Here is a 15,787-nt window from a genome sequence, read left to right as displayed (position 1 = left end):
GCCCCGAGTCGGGCTCTGTGCTGACAGCTCGGAGCCTGGAGCCCACTTTGGGTTCTGTGTCTCCCTCTCTGTCTCCCCCACTCACGCCCTGTCTCTTTCTCTTAAAACTAAGTAAACATTTAAAAAATGTAAAAAAAAAAAAAAAAAAAAAAACCACGAAAAAAAACACATACAAGCACAGGCACACAACTCTGTCATACTCACACACACCTTTTTCACGTTCTCTGTGCTCTCACCGTAAGCAGACACACACACACACACACACACACACACACACACACACACACTTGTACACTCACACACATGAACTGACACCAGTCTGGTCAGCCAGACGGAGAACAGCCACAGAGCCAGCTGGCCTTCCTTTGGCCCAGAGACAAGACCAGACACTCTGAGCAGGACCCCGTCTCCTCAGGAAGCCCTGCCCAGCAGGAAAGGCTGCAGGGAGGCACTGAGCCGGGAGAAAATAGCGTCTGGATTTCAAACACCCTTACCTCTGCGTCAAAGCAATCTTCAGCTTGTCGTTCTCAGACTTCAGGTGCGTGTCAGCAGGACCCACGTGAGAGGCCTTTTCATCGTCCGTCCCGTTGACGCTGGATGCCTGAGTAGAAGACGGGCTTTCACACCCAGATTCCTGGCCAAAGTGAATTCCCTTCACACATTACTGTTCACAGTAGCAGCAAATCGGGCATAACGAGAAAGCGTGTTAGTGAGCGGGGGAGAAGCAAGTCATCGGACCGGGATGCGGCAAAGACTAGCACGTGGAAAGATATCAAGAACAAAGGAAGGGGCGCCTGAGCGGCTCAGTGGGTCGAGCTGAGCATCCGACTCTTGATTTCGGCTCAGGTCATGATCTTGTGGCTTTGTGAGTTCAAGCCCTGCGTCGGGCTCTGTGCTGACAGCGCAGAGCCTACTTGAGATTCTCTCCCTCTCTCTCTCCCTCTTTCTGTCTACCCCTCCCCCATTTGCACTCTTTCTCTCTTGAAATAAATAAATAAACACTAAAAAAAAAAAAAAAAAAAAAAAAGAACAAAGGAAAAGGCCCAGAGGAGTCTCCTCGAAGCTCAGAAAGCCTGTGCACTTTACAGAGAAAAAGAGTCCACCCGGGGCCCTGACTCAGGATCACTTACTCAACTTTACACATAAACCTAACAAGCTTGGACACCGGGGCTCCCTTATTTAACACAGAAGCCACAGACGAAAACAGGGGGAGGGATTCACAACAAGGAACAAGAAAGAGGGAATGAGGAGAAAGTATTAGAAGCTGGAACTTAAAACCCCCTGGGGCCACAGAGAGACCAACACTCCTTAAACATGCAGGACTCGGATGTGGCTGTGGCCTCCACTGCTGTCAGCATTATTATGAATATGAATATTCTGAGCTGCTTTGGGTAACAAGTCATACCAACCGTGGGTGACATCTCATCTGGTCTAGGATAAGACCTTATTTAGCCTCCAATAAGCATAAAGGCAAAGGCAGGAACCCGAAAGGGAATGATGTGTACATCTGACTTTAAATTTCTGCTCTCTCTCTTAAAAAAAAAAAAAAAAAAGTGCCATAAACAAAATTAAAATGCACACAAGAAACGTGGGAACATATCTGCTGCTGAACATTTGCATATATGAAAAACAAGATGTTAATACTTTTCTTGTGCTGGAAAACTCTCAGAGGCCTTGTCTTCTAGAGCCACGTACTGACATATATACGGATGAAATGATCTCTGGGATTTGCTTTAAAATTTAGGGGGAGAGGAGGGTCCGGGGTGGGGGGGACGGATGAAACAACAGGTCATAAATTCTTAATCGTTAAAGCTGACCTATGCGTCCCATGGAGGTTCGTTTTACAATTCTGCCAAGCTGTGAACAGGTTCAAAAACGTCCACGTTAAAAAAATAAAATTCCTAGAAATCTACGCTAAAAGATTGACACTTTTATGTTTTTTAAAAAAGGAAAAAAAGGGGCGCCTGGATGGCTCAGTCGAGCGTCCAACTCTGGATTTCGGCTCACGTCATGATCTCACAGTTTGCGAGTTGGAGCCCCGCATCGGGCTCGTCGCTCTCAGCAGATCATACCTGCTTGGGACTCTCTCCCCCTTCCCCTCTGCCCCTCCCCTGCTCATGCTCTCTCTCTCTCTCAAAATAAATAAATAAACTTAAAAAAAAAAAAAAAAGGAAAAAATACATAATTGACACTTACAGAAGAAGAAATGCATAGAGTCAATAAACACAAAAAATATTTAATCTCACTGGTAAAGAAGTACAAAATGAGAAAAGGCCAAGAGAATATATTTTTCTTCTGTCAAGTCAACAAAGCTTTGCTGGTGAGGGTGTGGGAGGAAAACTCGCTCTCAGTCACTGCTGGGGGTAGTGAGAAGCATCCACTTCTGTGGGCTAAGTCTGCAGTATTTATCAAAACCTTTTAAAATGTCCCTGCCTCTTAACCCAGTACTTCCAGTCCAAGAATTTATCTTGCAGAAATGATCAAACGCACAAAGATGTGCGAGGACGTTCATCACAGTGTCATTTGTATTCGTGAAAAATCAGAAACCACGTAGGTGTCCCAAAGTAGAGGTTAATGGAGTAAGGTGTGATACAGACAAATACTAGAATGTTGTCTAGCCATTAAGATAGTTTTGAAAAGGGATATTTGAAAACACAGGGGAACGATCACGAAACATAAAGTAAAAAAGGTTAAAAAGAACAATATAAATATATACTAGATATTTAACACGTATCTTTGTGTGGTGCGGACTCTATTCTTTAGAGAATGGCAATGTTTTGATTTTTACAATAAATATATATTGCTTTCACGGTCAGGATGAAACCCCTATTAAATGTTTAAAATCTTCAAATATTTGGAACACTGGGCCAAAGTGTTCATTCCCCAGGAGATTCAGGAAAGCAAGCAACTGTATGACTTCTAATAAAAATGAAAAGAAAAAATGTACAGTGGTCTCTACATCTGGGGACACATCAAGAAGGATAAATAAAAACTAAACCTTAGAGATAAAAAAAACCAAATCAAAACCCTGATAGGTAATTAATACATACACATAATATAGCATCTGATGGGTATACATGATTTAAGGTTTAAAATACCTTTTGGGGGGGGGGGACAAAGATTAAAATAAAACACTTATATAAAGAAATTCTGATATTAAAGTTTAAAGGTATAGCTATAATATGTGGTATCCAGAAAAAGGTTATATGTTAGAAAGTCTAGATTGTGGACTATTTGGGGGGTCCAATTTCATTTCAGGGGTCCAACTTCATAGGTGCTCAGTGGTTACTTATGGTAATCAGTACATGAAATTAACAGGATCACTCAGATTACATTAAAGATTATTCAGAAAGAGTCAGGAAAGTTCTTGCCCACCTGAAGTCTAATACGCATTCATTTCCATAAATTCACACAGGGCATCTTTCATACGATGAGCCGGGACCGGCGCTGGGAAATCCCGGTCCTGAGGGTCAGTCACCGCGGTGGCCAAACCCGGGGCCCTCCGCTCTGCAGCACAGACTCACTCTGCACGCGCCTGCCTCGGGTCAGTAACGGGGAGATTTCTCCTCTGTCTTCCTCGCTGGGCCCCTTCCCATAGCTGGGCAAACTTAACAAGGCTCCAGCTTTGCCCTCCTCTCCCCACGGCTTCTTGGAAAGGCCAAGCCTTCAGCTATCACTTCTTCGAGGCTGACGGTCAAGTCTAGAATGTCAGTCCTGACAGCTCAAGATGCCCAGTCCCCTGGTTCTCTTCCTACAGGCTGTCCTCCACATCCCTCCCTTCCTCCTCACCCCTGCAGCTGCGCCCTGGCCAGTCCACCGACCGTCTGTGGCTCCCTGACTTCCTCCCCGTGTGAGTACGACCCTCACATCAGTTCCAGAGAAACAGTCAGGGAACGCCTCCGATGTCTACCGCAACAACCCGACAATAAGTAGACAACAAATGATAAACTGCTAGTCAAGAACTCCAGGTCTTTTGCAGGATCACCAAGTGCAGCTCCATTTCCTGTCACAGGGCACCTTGCTCCCAGCCAGGCAGACTTCCGGCTGTGTTGGCTGTTGCGTCGTGCTTGTTCCGAACCCCGAATCCTGCCCCTGACGTCTCCCTCTCCCCGTCTCTGTGCACATAACCTTACCACGAGATCAAGGCTTCCACCCACCGTTATATACACCAAACTAGACCTCAGGAACTAGACATTTTTTAAATGTTTTTATTTATTGGGGGGGGGGGAGGGGCAGAGAGAGAGGGAGACCCAGAATCCGAAGCAGGCTCCAGGCTCTGAGCTGTCACCCCAGAGCACAACATGGGGCTCGAACCCACGAACCGCGAGAGCATGACCTGAGCCGAAGTCAGACGCTCAACCGACTGAGGCACCCAGGCGCCCCAATCGTCACACTTTTAAGTAGACAGACTACTCAATTTCTGGCAAAGCCGTATCTCCTTTGCTAAACCAGAGCCGTTGGAATATCATCTCCCATCTGACTTTGTTAAAACAGAGAAGCAAAGACAAGGGTTCTCTGCCATCAGCCAAGTTTTCTCTCTTGTGGGCACGAGGTACCCACCGGTATTGTCACTGCACATCGTTCACGCAGACTCGCCCCCCCAGCACTGAAGGGAAACACACTGCTTTGCCTCTGGTATTTAAACACAATGACAAAGAATGCCTCCTAGGGGCCAGAGGCATGCGGTAATTCTAACCTCATCTAGTGCTTTCCGTCAAAAATACATCAGCACACCTGGAAAATTCAAGACTCTCAGAGAAACACGTCCTCACACCTCAGTGCGAGCAGGCTAAGACTGGAAAAAGCCTTCACGACGCCCCTAATGCTGGAAGTCCCTACTGCTCGTCACGAGTGACAAGGAACAAAGAGGCTCAATTAGTGATCACACTCAGATTTATTTTGTGCACAAATCACTTACTTGGGAATGATTGCTCGAAGTCTCCGTTTTCTCCTGGGACTTGTCTCTGGCTAGTCTGGCGGCTTCTTTCACCTCCTGGAATTTCTCTGCAAACTGAACGTGAACAGGAGTTACTGAGGTTGTTCTCAACCTTACACACAGCTGGTCTCCAGGACCCACCTTCGGGACTTTGCACTCATTTCAAGTCAATAAAATCTGTATAAATCCAGAAGAATAATTTTATTCAAGACTAAAAAGAAATGATACAAGGAACGCCTCTTCCAGTAAACTCCCGGCCTAGGTCAGATCGGAATCATTTTCTAAGCTGCTGAGGCCAGTTTAATACTGAAGTATTGGGACACTTGGGTGGCTCAGTTGGTTAAGCATATATGACTTTGGCTCAGGTCATGATCTCGCGGTCTGTGGGTTCAAGCCCCGCGTCAGGCTATATATGACTTTGGCTCAGGTCACGATCTCGCGGTCTGTGGGTTCAAGCCCCGCGTCGGGCTATATATGACTTTGGCTCAGGTCACGATCTCGCGGTCTGTGGGTTCAAGCCCCGCGTCGGGCTATATATGACTTTGGCTCAGGTCACGATCTCGCGGTCTGTGGGTTCAAGCCCCGCGTCGGGCTATATATGACTTTGGCTCAGGTCACGATCTCGCGGTCTGTGGGTTCAAGCCCCGCGTCGGGCTATATATGACTTTGGCTCAGGTCACGATCTCGCGGTCTGTGGGTTCAAGCCCCGCGTCGGGCTCCGTGTTGACAGCTCAGAGCCTGGAGCCTGCTTCCAATTCTATATCTTCCTCTCTGCTCCTCCCTTGCTCAGGCTCACGCATGCTCTCTCAAAAATAAAAGTTAATACTAAAGTATTAAAAACAAACACCTCCAGTTAAAAGTAACTAATACAAATGCAAGAAAATAAAATGTAGCTGTACCACAGAAGGAGTCCATGAAAAACTTCACTTCTATCAAAAGACCTGAAAGGTCCAAGAACTTGTACCATATGATGGAAACGAAGAAGAAGATCCAGTGAGTTGGGGAGAAGGAACCCGTCTAGACTTTAAAACTTTAAGACGTAAAACAGCAAAATGCAAAAAACAGCAAAAGTCAACATGGAGGCATCCGTGGGAGACTTACAGGGAGGTAAATGAAGAAACGGGAACGGAGACTGGATTTAAATGACATCAAGGAATTACTCATTTTACTAGAAATGCCCGTGATGTCATGGTTATGAGGGAAGATGTCATTATTTTTTTAGAGATAAATCCTAAAATGTCTGGATGTCTGCAACGTACTTCAGCAACAATAATATAGATGAAGGGGGCGCCTGGCTGGCTCAGTCGGTTAAGCGTCCAAATTCAGCTCAGGTCACGATCTCGCAGTCCGTGGGTTCAAGCCCCGCGTTGGGCTCTGTGCTAACGGCTCGGAGCCTGGAGCCTGCTTCAGATTCTGTGTCTCCCTCTCTCTGCTCCTCCCCTGTTCACACTCTGTCTCTGTCTCTCTCTCTCTCAAAAATAAACATTAAAAAAAATTTTTTTTTAAATCGATGAAGAAATGTGGCAAAACAAGGGTTAAGTCTGGTGACGTGTATATGGTGTTTTTTATCCTATGCTCTCTACTTTTAAAAAATGTTTTAATATTTTCATAATAAATTTCTTACAATGCCAGAGCAATCAAATCAATCACTGGCTTATAGTCACTGACAAGGCAACTGATTTTAATTAGCAAATACATTGTTCAAGCAGAGAACGTTCTGTGATAAAGCTGGCATTACAAAGCAAGAGAGAGCTAAACGTGCTTGCTGCAAAACACAAAGAGCTAGCAAGTTGCAAGGCTGCGAGGAGGCTTTTGCTGAGAACACGTTAATTTCGGAGCACAGGCTACTCTGGGAGCATGTTTACAACGCAGGCAGCAGTGGGCCGCTTGGGAAAACCTTGCCAGATGACAGACACTGTGAACAAAGCACCCTGGCTGAAGCAGGAAAGGACAGCCCTTCTGTGCTGGCTGATGTTGCTCCCGCAGGACCATAAATAAAGCCCAGCCACGGGGCTTCATGTTTAACCATCCCAGAGCAATCAGAGGAAAATCACATTACTTGTTTAAAACACGTGAGGTCCAGGGGCGCCTGGGTGGCTCAGCTGGTTAAGCATCCATCCGACTTCGGCTCAGGTCATGCATGATCTTACGGTTTGTGAGTTTGAGCCCCACGTCTGGCTCTGTGCTGACGGCTCAGAGCCTGGAGCCTGCTTCGGATTCTGTGTCTCCCTCTCGTTCTGCCCCTCCCCCGCTCGTGCTCTCTCAAAAATAAACATTAAAAAAAGAAAAAAAAAAAAAACCATATGAGGTCCAGCCTGAGACAAAGCCCTCCCCTCCCTGCTTCCTCTTAGGGGACTCTTAAAGTCAAAACATCATGCCAGAACTCCTTGATGGTAGGGTCCGTGCCTTTCTCTTAGCACCGACCCAGCACCTGCAGAGAGCAGGCACAAATCAGTTTGTTCAGTGAATGAATGAACTCTGGGTTCCAGACTCACACGCCCTCTGGCCACTTGAAAAACAAATCACGTCCAAGGTGCTAGTGGAGCCTGAGAAAGGCACAGCTCTCTTCTGCTAGACCAATGAGCGGATACTCTGCGAGGAACTGCAGTGAGTGCCTGGGGGCATCCTGCCCCATCTGGCCGCCTCCTACGCTTACCCAACTAGGTGGGGCATCCCTCAGAATATAAGCGTTATCCCAGAAGAGATTTTGTGTAGGCACCATAAAGACCTTTCAATCCTATTAAGACGTTAAAAGATTCAATTTTTTAAATTTTTTTAGCGGTTATTTATTTTTGAGAGCGAGTGAGCATGAGTGGGGGAGGGGAAGAGAGAGAGGGAGACACAGACTCCGAAGCAGGCTCCAGGCTCTGAGCTGTCAGCACAGAGCCCAACGTGGGGCTCGAACTCACGAACCAGGAGATCACGACCTGAGCTGAATGAAGTCGGACGCCTAAGGGACCGAGCCACCCAGGCACCCCTCAAAGATTCTATTTTCGAAACGCATCATTTTAAGTGATTTTGTCCAGTATCCATTAAAAGTCAAATGTGATGTGAAGAAAACTGTTCTCAACAGACAGCCCTGCGGGGTCTCGCCCGTGCCGCACTCAGTAAGGAGGGGGACGCCTCTCTCCCTACAAGCAGGCCGATGTTCTGCCAGGCTACCAAACCAAATGGGCACTCTTTCTCACGGATCCTTTCTTGTCTCTGTCTTGTCTCTGCCCCTTGTCTCACGGGAAGCTGTTTTTAAACTAGACTGGAAATGTCATTAGCCAGCGTCATGCTCATTCAGTCAAAAACACATGGTCCAAGCAGCACTCAGCCCTTCGGTGAAGAGGTACTCCTCCCCCCCCGCCACCGTGTGTGAGCTGGGCCCTGCAGGAAGCTGGGCGCTGAAGCATGTATCCTCATATACTCAGAAATACTCATATACTCAAATATACTCATATACTCATATATACTCAGATACTCAGATATTCTCATATACTCAGATATCCTCATATACTCAGATATCCTCATATACTCAGATATACTCATATACTCAGATATTCAGATATACTCAGATACTCAGATATACTCATATACTCATTCAGATATCCTCATATACTCAGATATCCTCATATACTCAGATATACTCATATACTCAGATATCCTCATATACTCAGATATTCAGATATCCTCATATACTCAGATATCCTCATATACTCAGATATACTCATATACTCAGATATCCTCATATACTCAGATATTCAGATATACTCATATACTCAGATATCCTCATATACTCAGATATTCAGATATACTCATATACTCAGATATTCAGATATACTCATATACTCAGATATCCTCATATACTCAGATATTCAGATATACTCATATACTCAGATATACTCATATACTCAGATACTCAGATATACTCAGATATCTGGTGCAGCTACCAGAAACCGCTGTCTCCCAGGAGGCCAAGGGCTGAGTAACAGAAGTCAGTGGCAACCAAGTCAGTATATAAAGTTCTTCCAGGCTTTGACAGAACAAGTCACTTCTGGACGAGTTTGGGGCCTCCATTCGCTCTGTCTCTAACATCCCTACTGGTGAAGACCTTAGCTCTGCTCTTGGAGACTCTCAGCCTAAGGCGCAAACCTTCCATTCCAGTGGCGGCTTCTTTCTTTGTCCCCTGACACCCATCATGGCGGCCCCTCAGTGGTCCCACAGTCGCTGCCTTGGGCAGGCGTACTTACCCCCCACTTCCCCTGGGCCCTGAGCACAACCACATCTATATGTGAAGGAGTGTAATGGCTTCTTAACACACGTTCTCTCTTTTGGTTCCTCCCCACCATTCTGTACGACGGGATAGCTCTACAGTGTCCCATTGAGAAAATGCAGCCTTAGGGAGGCTGGTTAAAGCCCGGGGTCACACGGCTAGTTATGATAAACCTGAACTTGGACGCAGATCTGTCTTCCACACACCCAGTTACCTTCCTGTGCCAACAAGAATGCCAAGAGTCTTGCCCAAAGCAGTTGCTGAATACTTAACTGATTAGGTTTTCCACTTGCAGAGAGAAGCTCCATTACCTTAAGATGTAAAACACGATTGTACACACTCCCTCTTTAAAAGAAAATTACTGGGGCGCCTGGGTGGCTCAGTCGGTTAAGCATCCGACTTTGGCTCAGGTCATGATCTCGTAGTTCGTGAGTTCAAGCCCCGCATTGGGCTCTGTGCTGACAGCTCAGAGCCTGGAGCCTGCTTCGGATCCTGTGTCTCCCTCTTTCTCTGCCCCTCCCCTGCCCACACACTGTCTCTCTCTCAAAAATAAATAAACATTAAAAAAAAAAAAAGCCTTTAAAAAATTACTTCTACAAGCTTCAACTCAAAACAGGCCACGGGGACCTTTAAGGCAAAGATGAGGCTTGAGGGACAGAATGTCAGATATGGAGTGGGGAGCCCCTGGCCAGTCCCGATTTTACAGCTCTCCTCTGCTACACTGATGGGCGGCTCTCCTTCTCAGTTATAAAAGGGAGGGCACGAACACATACACCAAAACACACAACCTCAAAGGGACTGCGGGATGAGGGTGCCGTTATAAATAACAACAGCCAGGGGCGCCTGGGGGGGGCTCAGTCAGTTGAGCGTCCAACTTCAGCTCAGGTCATGATCTCGAGGTTCATGAGTTGGAGCCCCTTCTTGGGCTCTGTGCTGACAGCTCAGAGCCTGGAACCTGCTTCAGATTCTGTGTCTCCTTCTCTCTCTGCCCCTCCCCCACTTGTACTCTCTCTCTCTCTCAAAAGTAAATAAACATTAAAAATTAAAAAAAAAAATAATAACAGCCTAGAACATCTCAGAAAAAGAAAAAGAAGGACACCTATTCTTGGCTTCACAGGGATAAGAGGAGAGCAGCTGGAATGTCTCGTCTGGCCGTGCACTCCCAGAGACCCTTAGGTGCTCAGTATCCACATGGGGACACATGGGTTTCGTAACCGCCAAGGTCACCCTGAGACTGAACACAGGCCATCTGACACCAGCACTGGACACTACAGTGTCCTAAGACTTACCTGCTTAACTGCTAGCTTGGGTGAGCTGCTCAGTTCCGACCCTCATCAGCCTTTCAAATGCAGGGAAATGAGCCACTCTGAACCTCGGTTTCCTCATCTATAAGATGTGGGCAATAACACTACCCCCGTGGATCACTGGAGAAAAAGGACAGGGCTTTGCTGGGCATGTGACAGGGGTTCAAACAGGGAACTGTGGCATCTCTGGCCTCGATCTGACTAGTTTCTTCAAGTAAAATAAAAGTGAGAGCCTTGAAACCATGAACGTTAGTAAAAGAGTGCCAAAACAGGGTGAATTCATTCATTCAGAACTAGGAAGTGGTGATCTCTATGTACTTGGGACTGTGCCGGGGACACTGAAATACCTAAGATTTGGTTTCTGTCCTCAGAGAAACTCTGAGTTTTTGGAGGATTTTGTTTTACATTCAAATGGGTGAGAATAAAAAAGGAAATTTCACAAAGTAAGCCTAAAATGCAACCAAGTAGGATAAGCCCTATAGGATCAATTTGGAACAAATAATCATTGTCGGGGGGGTGCCTGGGTGGCTCAGTCGGTCAGGCGTCTGACTTCGGCTCAGGTCATGATCTTGCGGCTCGTGGGTTTGAGCCCCATATCGGGTTCTGTGCTGACTGACAGCTCAGAGCCTGGAGCCTGCTTCAGATTCTGTGTCTCCCTCTCTGTCTGCCCCTCCCCTGCTCACACTCTGTGTGTGTGTCTCTCTCTCTCTCAAAATAAATAAACATTAAATTTTAAAATATTTAACAAATAATCATCTTAAAAGATGCGTTATCAGTAGCCGCGTGATGGAAACAGGCCCTACCTCTTATATAAACATCATCTTGTGACAAACGAGGAATCGATACACTGATAGGGAAGGTTACCCCACATGGATGGAGTGACACAACATTAGTAAACAGGGGAAATGAATTTAAACCTTTACTACAAACAAGTGGCATGATACATGATCAGTGAGGTAACGGGGTCGGGATATTTTTTAAAAATCTGGATGCAAACAGAATTGAACGTTCACCAAACTTCTGCTTGAGGGGTAAGAAGGTAATGTCCTCAACTTGGAAGAAATAAAAGAGAATCACAGAAGAGATTTGTCTAAAAAAACAGGTGAAAGCTTTGTAGCAGAAAAGGGGAAGAAAAACTAAATCAGAAGGGAAACAAATGCCTGGGGGGGAATATCCGTTGCTAGGCTGGTACCACAGAGAAGGGGCCATTATCTTTAGTAGAGGAAGTTCGTACACACTGAAAAGGAAAACGTGAAAACCCCAGTAGATAAACAGCAAAATGCACAAATATAAAACACAGTAAGCAAGCAATTGATAAAAACAATTGTTCAGTCCCACTGGAAATGCCAATCAAAATAATGAGGTACTATTCTTTGCTTGCTAAATTAGCAAACAGTAAATACAGTTACAATACCCAGGGCGGGCAAGACATTTCCAGATCATCAGTGAAAACAGCGTTCATACCCCTTGACCTAAGTGATATCACTTCAGGGAAACTATTCTATGAAAATAATTGAGAACGTGAAAAAAAAAAAAAAAAAAAGGCTTCAATACAAAGATGTTAATCCTAGCATTATCTACAATAATGGAAACTTAGAAGCAACCAAGGAGCCAGGGGATTGTCCACCGGTGAAAAATCTTATCTCCAAGGCTTAAGTGTTCTAACATTTCCCCTTACTATAAAAAAGAACACGCAGGGCGCCTGGGTGGCTCAGTCGGTTGAGCATCCAACTTCGGCTCAACTCATGATCTCACGGTTCATGAGTTCGCGCCCCGTGTCGGGCTCTGCGCTGACAGCTCAGAGGCTGGAGCCTGCTTCGGATTCTGTGTCTCCCTCTCTCCCCCTCCCCCGCTCACGCTCGATCTCTCCCTAAGATAAACATTAAAAAAAAAAAAAAAAACACAAGCTTCTGAATGTAGAAAGTACAGTTTAGAAAAAAATATTCTTCAAACCTATGGTCCCACCAGCACGTAAACTTCCAATATTTTCCTATCTCTATGTATGCATCCATTACACACATTTATCTTTGAAACAGAATGATATGGTACACCTCGTTTTATAGCCACTTTTGAAATTAACAGGACATTAATATTCCCATGCAATTATATGCTTTTCTATTACTGCATGTGAATTGCTATGCAGTATCTTGCCCTGAAGGATATACTGGAATGTATTTCACCTAATTTCTTACTGTTGGACATTTGGCTGGTGTCTTGGTTTTTTGCTTTTGCCGTTATAAGTGATATTTCAAGTCAAATTCTTAAAGCTCAATCTCTGTACTCAGTTATAATTATTTCCTTAGAATAAAAGCCAGTTAATGAAACCAGTGGATCAAAGGATATTCAAAGCATAAAGCTTTCTAAAATGTATGCCAAATTCTCACGTCTTTACTCGTTAGGATAATTTTCTGCAGTTTTTAAAAATTTTTTAAATGTTTTTTTATTTATTTTTGAGAGAGAGAGACAGAGACAGAGACAGAGCATGAATGGGGGAGGGGCAGAGAGAGAGGGAGACCCAGAATCTGAAGCAGGCTCCAGGCTCTGAGCTGTCAGCATAGAGCCCGACGCGGCGCTCAAACCCACGAACCGCGAGATCATGACCTGAGCCGAAGTTGGATGCTTAACCAGCTGAGCCACCCAGGAGCCCCTTAAAATTAAAACAAATTTTTAGTGTTTATTTATTTTTGAGAGGGAGGGAGACAGAGCACAAGTGGAAGAGGGGCAGAGAGAGAGAGGGAGACACAGAATCCGAAGCAGGCTCCAGGCTCCGAGCTGTCAGCACAGAGCCCGATGTGGGGCTCAAACTCATTAGCCGTGAGATCATGACCTGAGCCGAAGTCGGAGGCTCAACCGACTGAGCCACCCACAGGTGATTCATCATTTTCTGCAGTTTTTAAACTTGCAGTAATAGTTTTTTAAAAGTTAAAGTCATCATCTTTTTCATCGTTATCCTGCTAGAAAATGAAAGACTATTATCTTATTTGTGGCTTTTTTGTTTTTTTGCCCTTGGCCAGTGAAGACTCTGTGACAGACACTATTTGCTCCATTCAAAATCCATTTCTTGTTTTCTCTTGGCTTAACAAAATCTCAAATTTGACTGGAGCAGGAAATTTCCAAGGTGAAAGAGAATGAGAACCACTCCGAGCTGGCCATAGTGACCTACTTCTTCTTCTTTTTTTTTCCCCCTGTGGGAAGGTGGCCCAGGGACTGACAGTTGGACCCAAGGAGGAGTCTGCCAAAGGACCTCACAGGGAAGTTCCTGTAGCACCACCTTCTACCTTCCCCTCTTACGATGAATGCAGATGTGATGGATAGAGCTTGAGGAGCCATCTTAGCACCATGAGGAAAATGCCAATGAAAGAAACAAACATGCAGAGCTCTCACACCCAATATCGTGGGGCCACTGCATCCTGCTGGCAACTGCCTGCCTTAGGACTTCTCTTCTGTGTGTAAAGAAGAACTCTATTTGTTTCAGCCTTGTGACTAGTTCCCTGTTACTTGCAGCCAAAGGCATTCTCACCAAAACATCAAAAGAGTGAATGACTACTATCTCCTACTTTAAAACAACTGCCCTTAAATCAGAAAGGTGGCAGACAGAGCAATGTTCTTACAACTACACAGACTTAAGTGAACATAAGGATACAAACATGAATTACAGATGAAATAATTAAAATGGGTCAAGAGCAAATGTTCTGTGTGTGTGTGTGTGTGTGTGTGTGTGTGTGTGTGTGTCAGGGTTCAGATGAATCAATCGCAGGGCACAAGCAACCCCACCCTGGGTCACCGCCTTCGTGGCAGGAAGTGCTTCCTTCTGTCTCGGATAAACGACACCAAACTCAGAGCCAAACTCAGAACAGTGACATCTAAGGTCAGATACCAGAAAGAATCTAAACTTTAGCAAGTGGCTCACTTTTACATTTGGGTTTCCTTCCTTTTTGTCTCTTTTCCGAAGCTCCTCCTTTTACCAGAATGTGCAAATCCCTTTTAACGTTCAGTAGGCCGCTATCACGTCCCCTCGGGTGGGTGGACAGCCGAGTCCCAGCTTACCTCTGGGACTACACAGCTGCTATTATTTTTGGAAAGCCTGTCTAAAGACCAGAAAGTGTCCCTGTAGGACTTTTGGGACCGTGGTGTAAAGTGGTCCTTATAATGGGAACAGCGGAGACCAAGGTTTCTATTTTCCTTCCGGGGGGTAGAGAGAGACGTGCGTAGAAAGTGTTCTGAAATGAAAATAGCTGCGCTGCTGTTCCTTTTTCTAGCCTAGTTATAGGGTTTGATTACAGATTCCTGTCTCAGGACCGTGGGTGGTTGCTCTGTGGAGTCAGAAATACTCGGCCACAGCTGTCCCCTCAGGTCCAAGTTCCTTTCTGCTAGCTAATTGCCACTTGTCGAGACCTCCAGCCGCACTTCATGGTAATTTATCCGTGTGTGGTTAATCGTTCCCTTCACAGAGAAGGGGAAAAGTTGGCTTGAAACATTCTGAACAAAGGAGACATCCGAGGGCTTCTTTGATAAGCCTCTGTGACAAGGGCAGGTCACAGTCACAGAGCCGAGACTCCGCTGCCGGAAGAGACCAAGTGACTCGGGAAGAGCAGACACTCCTCCTTAATGACAGGACGTTTTCTTCTGCCTGGGAAGGATGCAAAGTGGCCGAGCGTGGAGGCAGGCACGGCTTGAGGTCCCCCCAGGTCTCGGCGGACAAAGAAGTGAACTTTCACAACTTGTTCTGATTTTTGAGTTCTCCCTTCCTTCGATTCTTTCCGTTAAACTCTCTCCTGTTTATCCTTCCTAGCAACTTTGATTCCTCCAAAGATGGAAGAAGTTGTTCCAGGCAGCTGAGAGGGATTCTGCCTGGGCTTCCAGAAGGCCTGGAGCCTCAGCCGGGGTCAGGGACACACGGCCTCACGGCCCCGCCAACGCCCTGCCTCCCACAGGAGCCTCCCCGTATCGCTGCGTCCCCAGGGGTCTGAGGACCCCAGCGGGTGTGGGAAGGGGGCATGGGGGGCAGGGCAGGGGCTGCTCCCAACTCCCCCACGCCGCCTCCTCCGGGCAGCCGTGGTGCCCACCCCAGACAGGAGTTCTGGAATCATTCATTCACCAAACCACGATCATACTTGCTTCCAATTCACAAACATCCTCTCTGATCCCCACAGCCCCTCTTCTCCCTTGTTTCAGAAAATGGCAGCTCTGTCCATCCGTCCATGTGCCCGCCCTCGTCCCAGAGCCCCTGCCTCCCACGTCCACTCACTCAGGTCCTCGCCATCTCCGTTCTGGACCAGAACAACCCCG

The 15,787-nt window shown here is 46.2% G+C and overlaps 1 protein-coding gene across 8 annotated transcripts in view; it reads right to left on the bottom strand.

The window, feature by feature from the left end:
* HOMER2 (homer scaffold protein 2) overlaps positions 1-15,787 on the bottom strand; it is a 115,172-nt gene that overhangs the window by 29,046 nt on the left and 70,339 nt on the right. For 6 of the 8 annotated variants that reach the window (XR_006203285.1, XR_006203286.1, XM_042940886.1 and 3 more), the window contains exons 4-5: positions 4,919-5,011; positions 495-634 (exon numbers count right to left, since the gene is read on the bottom strand). Coding sequence is in view for 6 of the 8 variants with exons in the window: in XM_042940886.1 (XP_042796820.1) it covers positions 495-634; positions 4,919-5,011 (233 nt within the window). In the remaining 2 variants the exon portion in view is untranslated. The remainder of the gene's footprint in view (positions 1-494; positions 635-4,918; positions 5,012-15,787) is intronic. The other 2 variants (XM_042940883.1, XM_042940885.1) reach the window with 1 other exon arrangement.

The sequence above is a fragment of the Panthera leo genome, chromosome B3 (genome assembly GCF_018350215.1).
Source record: "Panthera leo isolate Ple1 chromosome B3, P.leo_Ple1_pat1.1, whole genome shotgun sequence".
Classification (NCBI taxonomy): domain Eukaryota; kingdom Metazoa; phylum Chordata; class Mammalia; order Carnivora; family Felidae; genus Panthera; species Panthera leo.
This window is presented reverse-complemented; position numbering and strand designations above follow the sequence as displayed.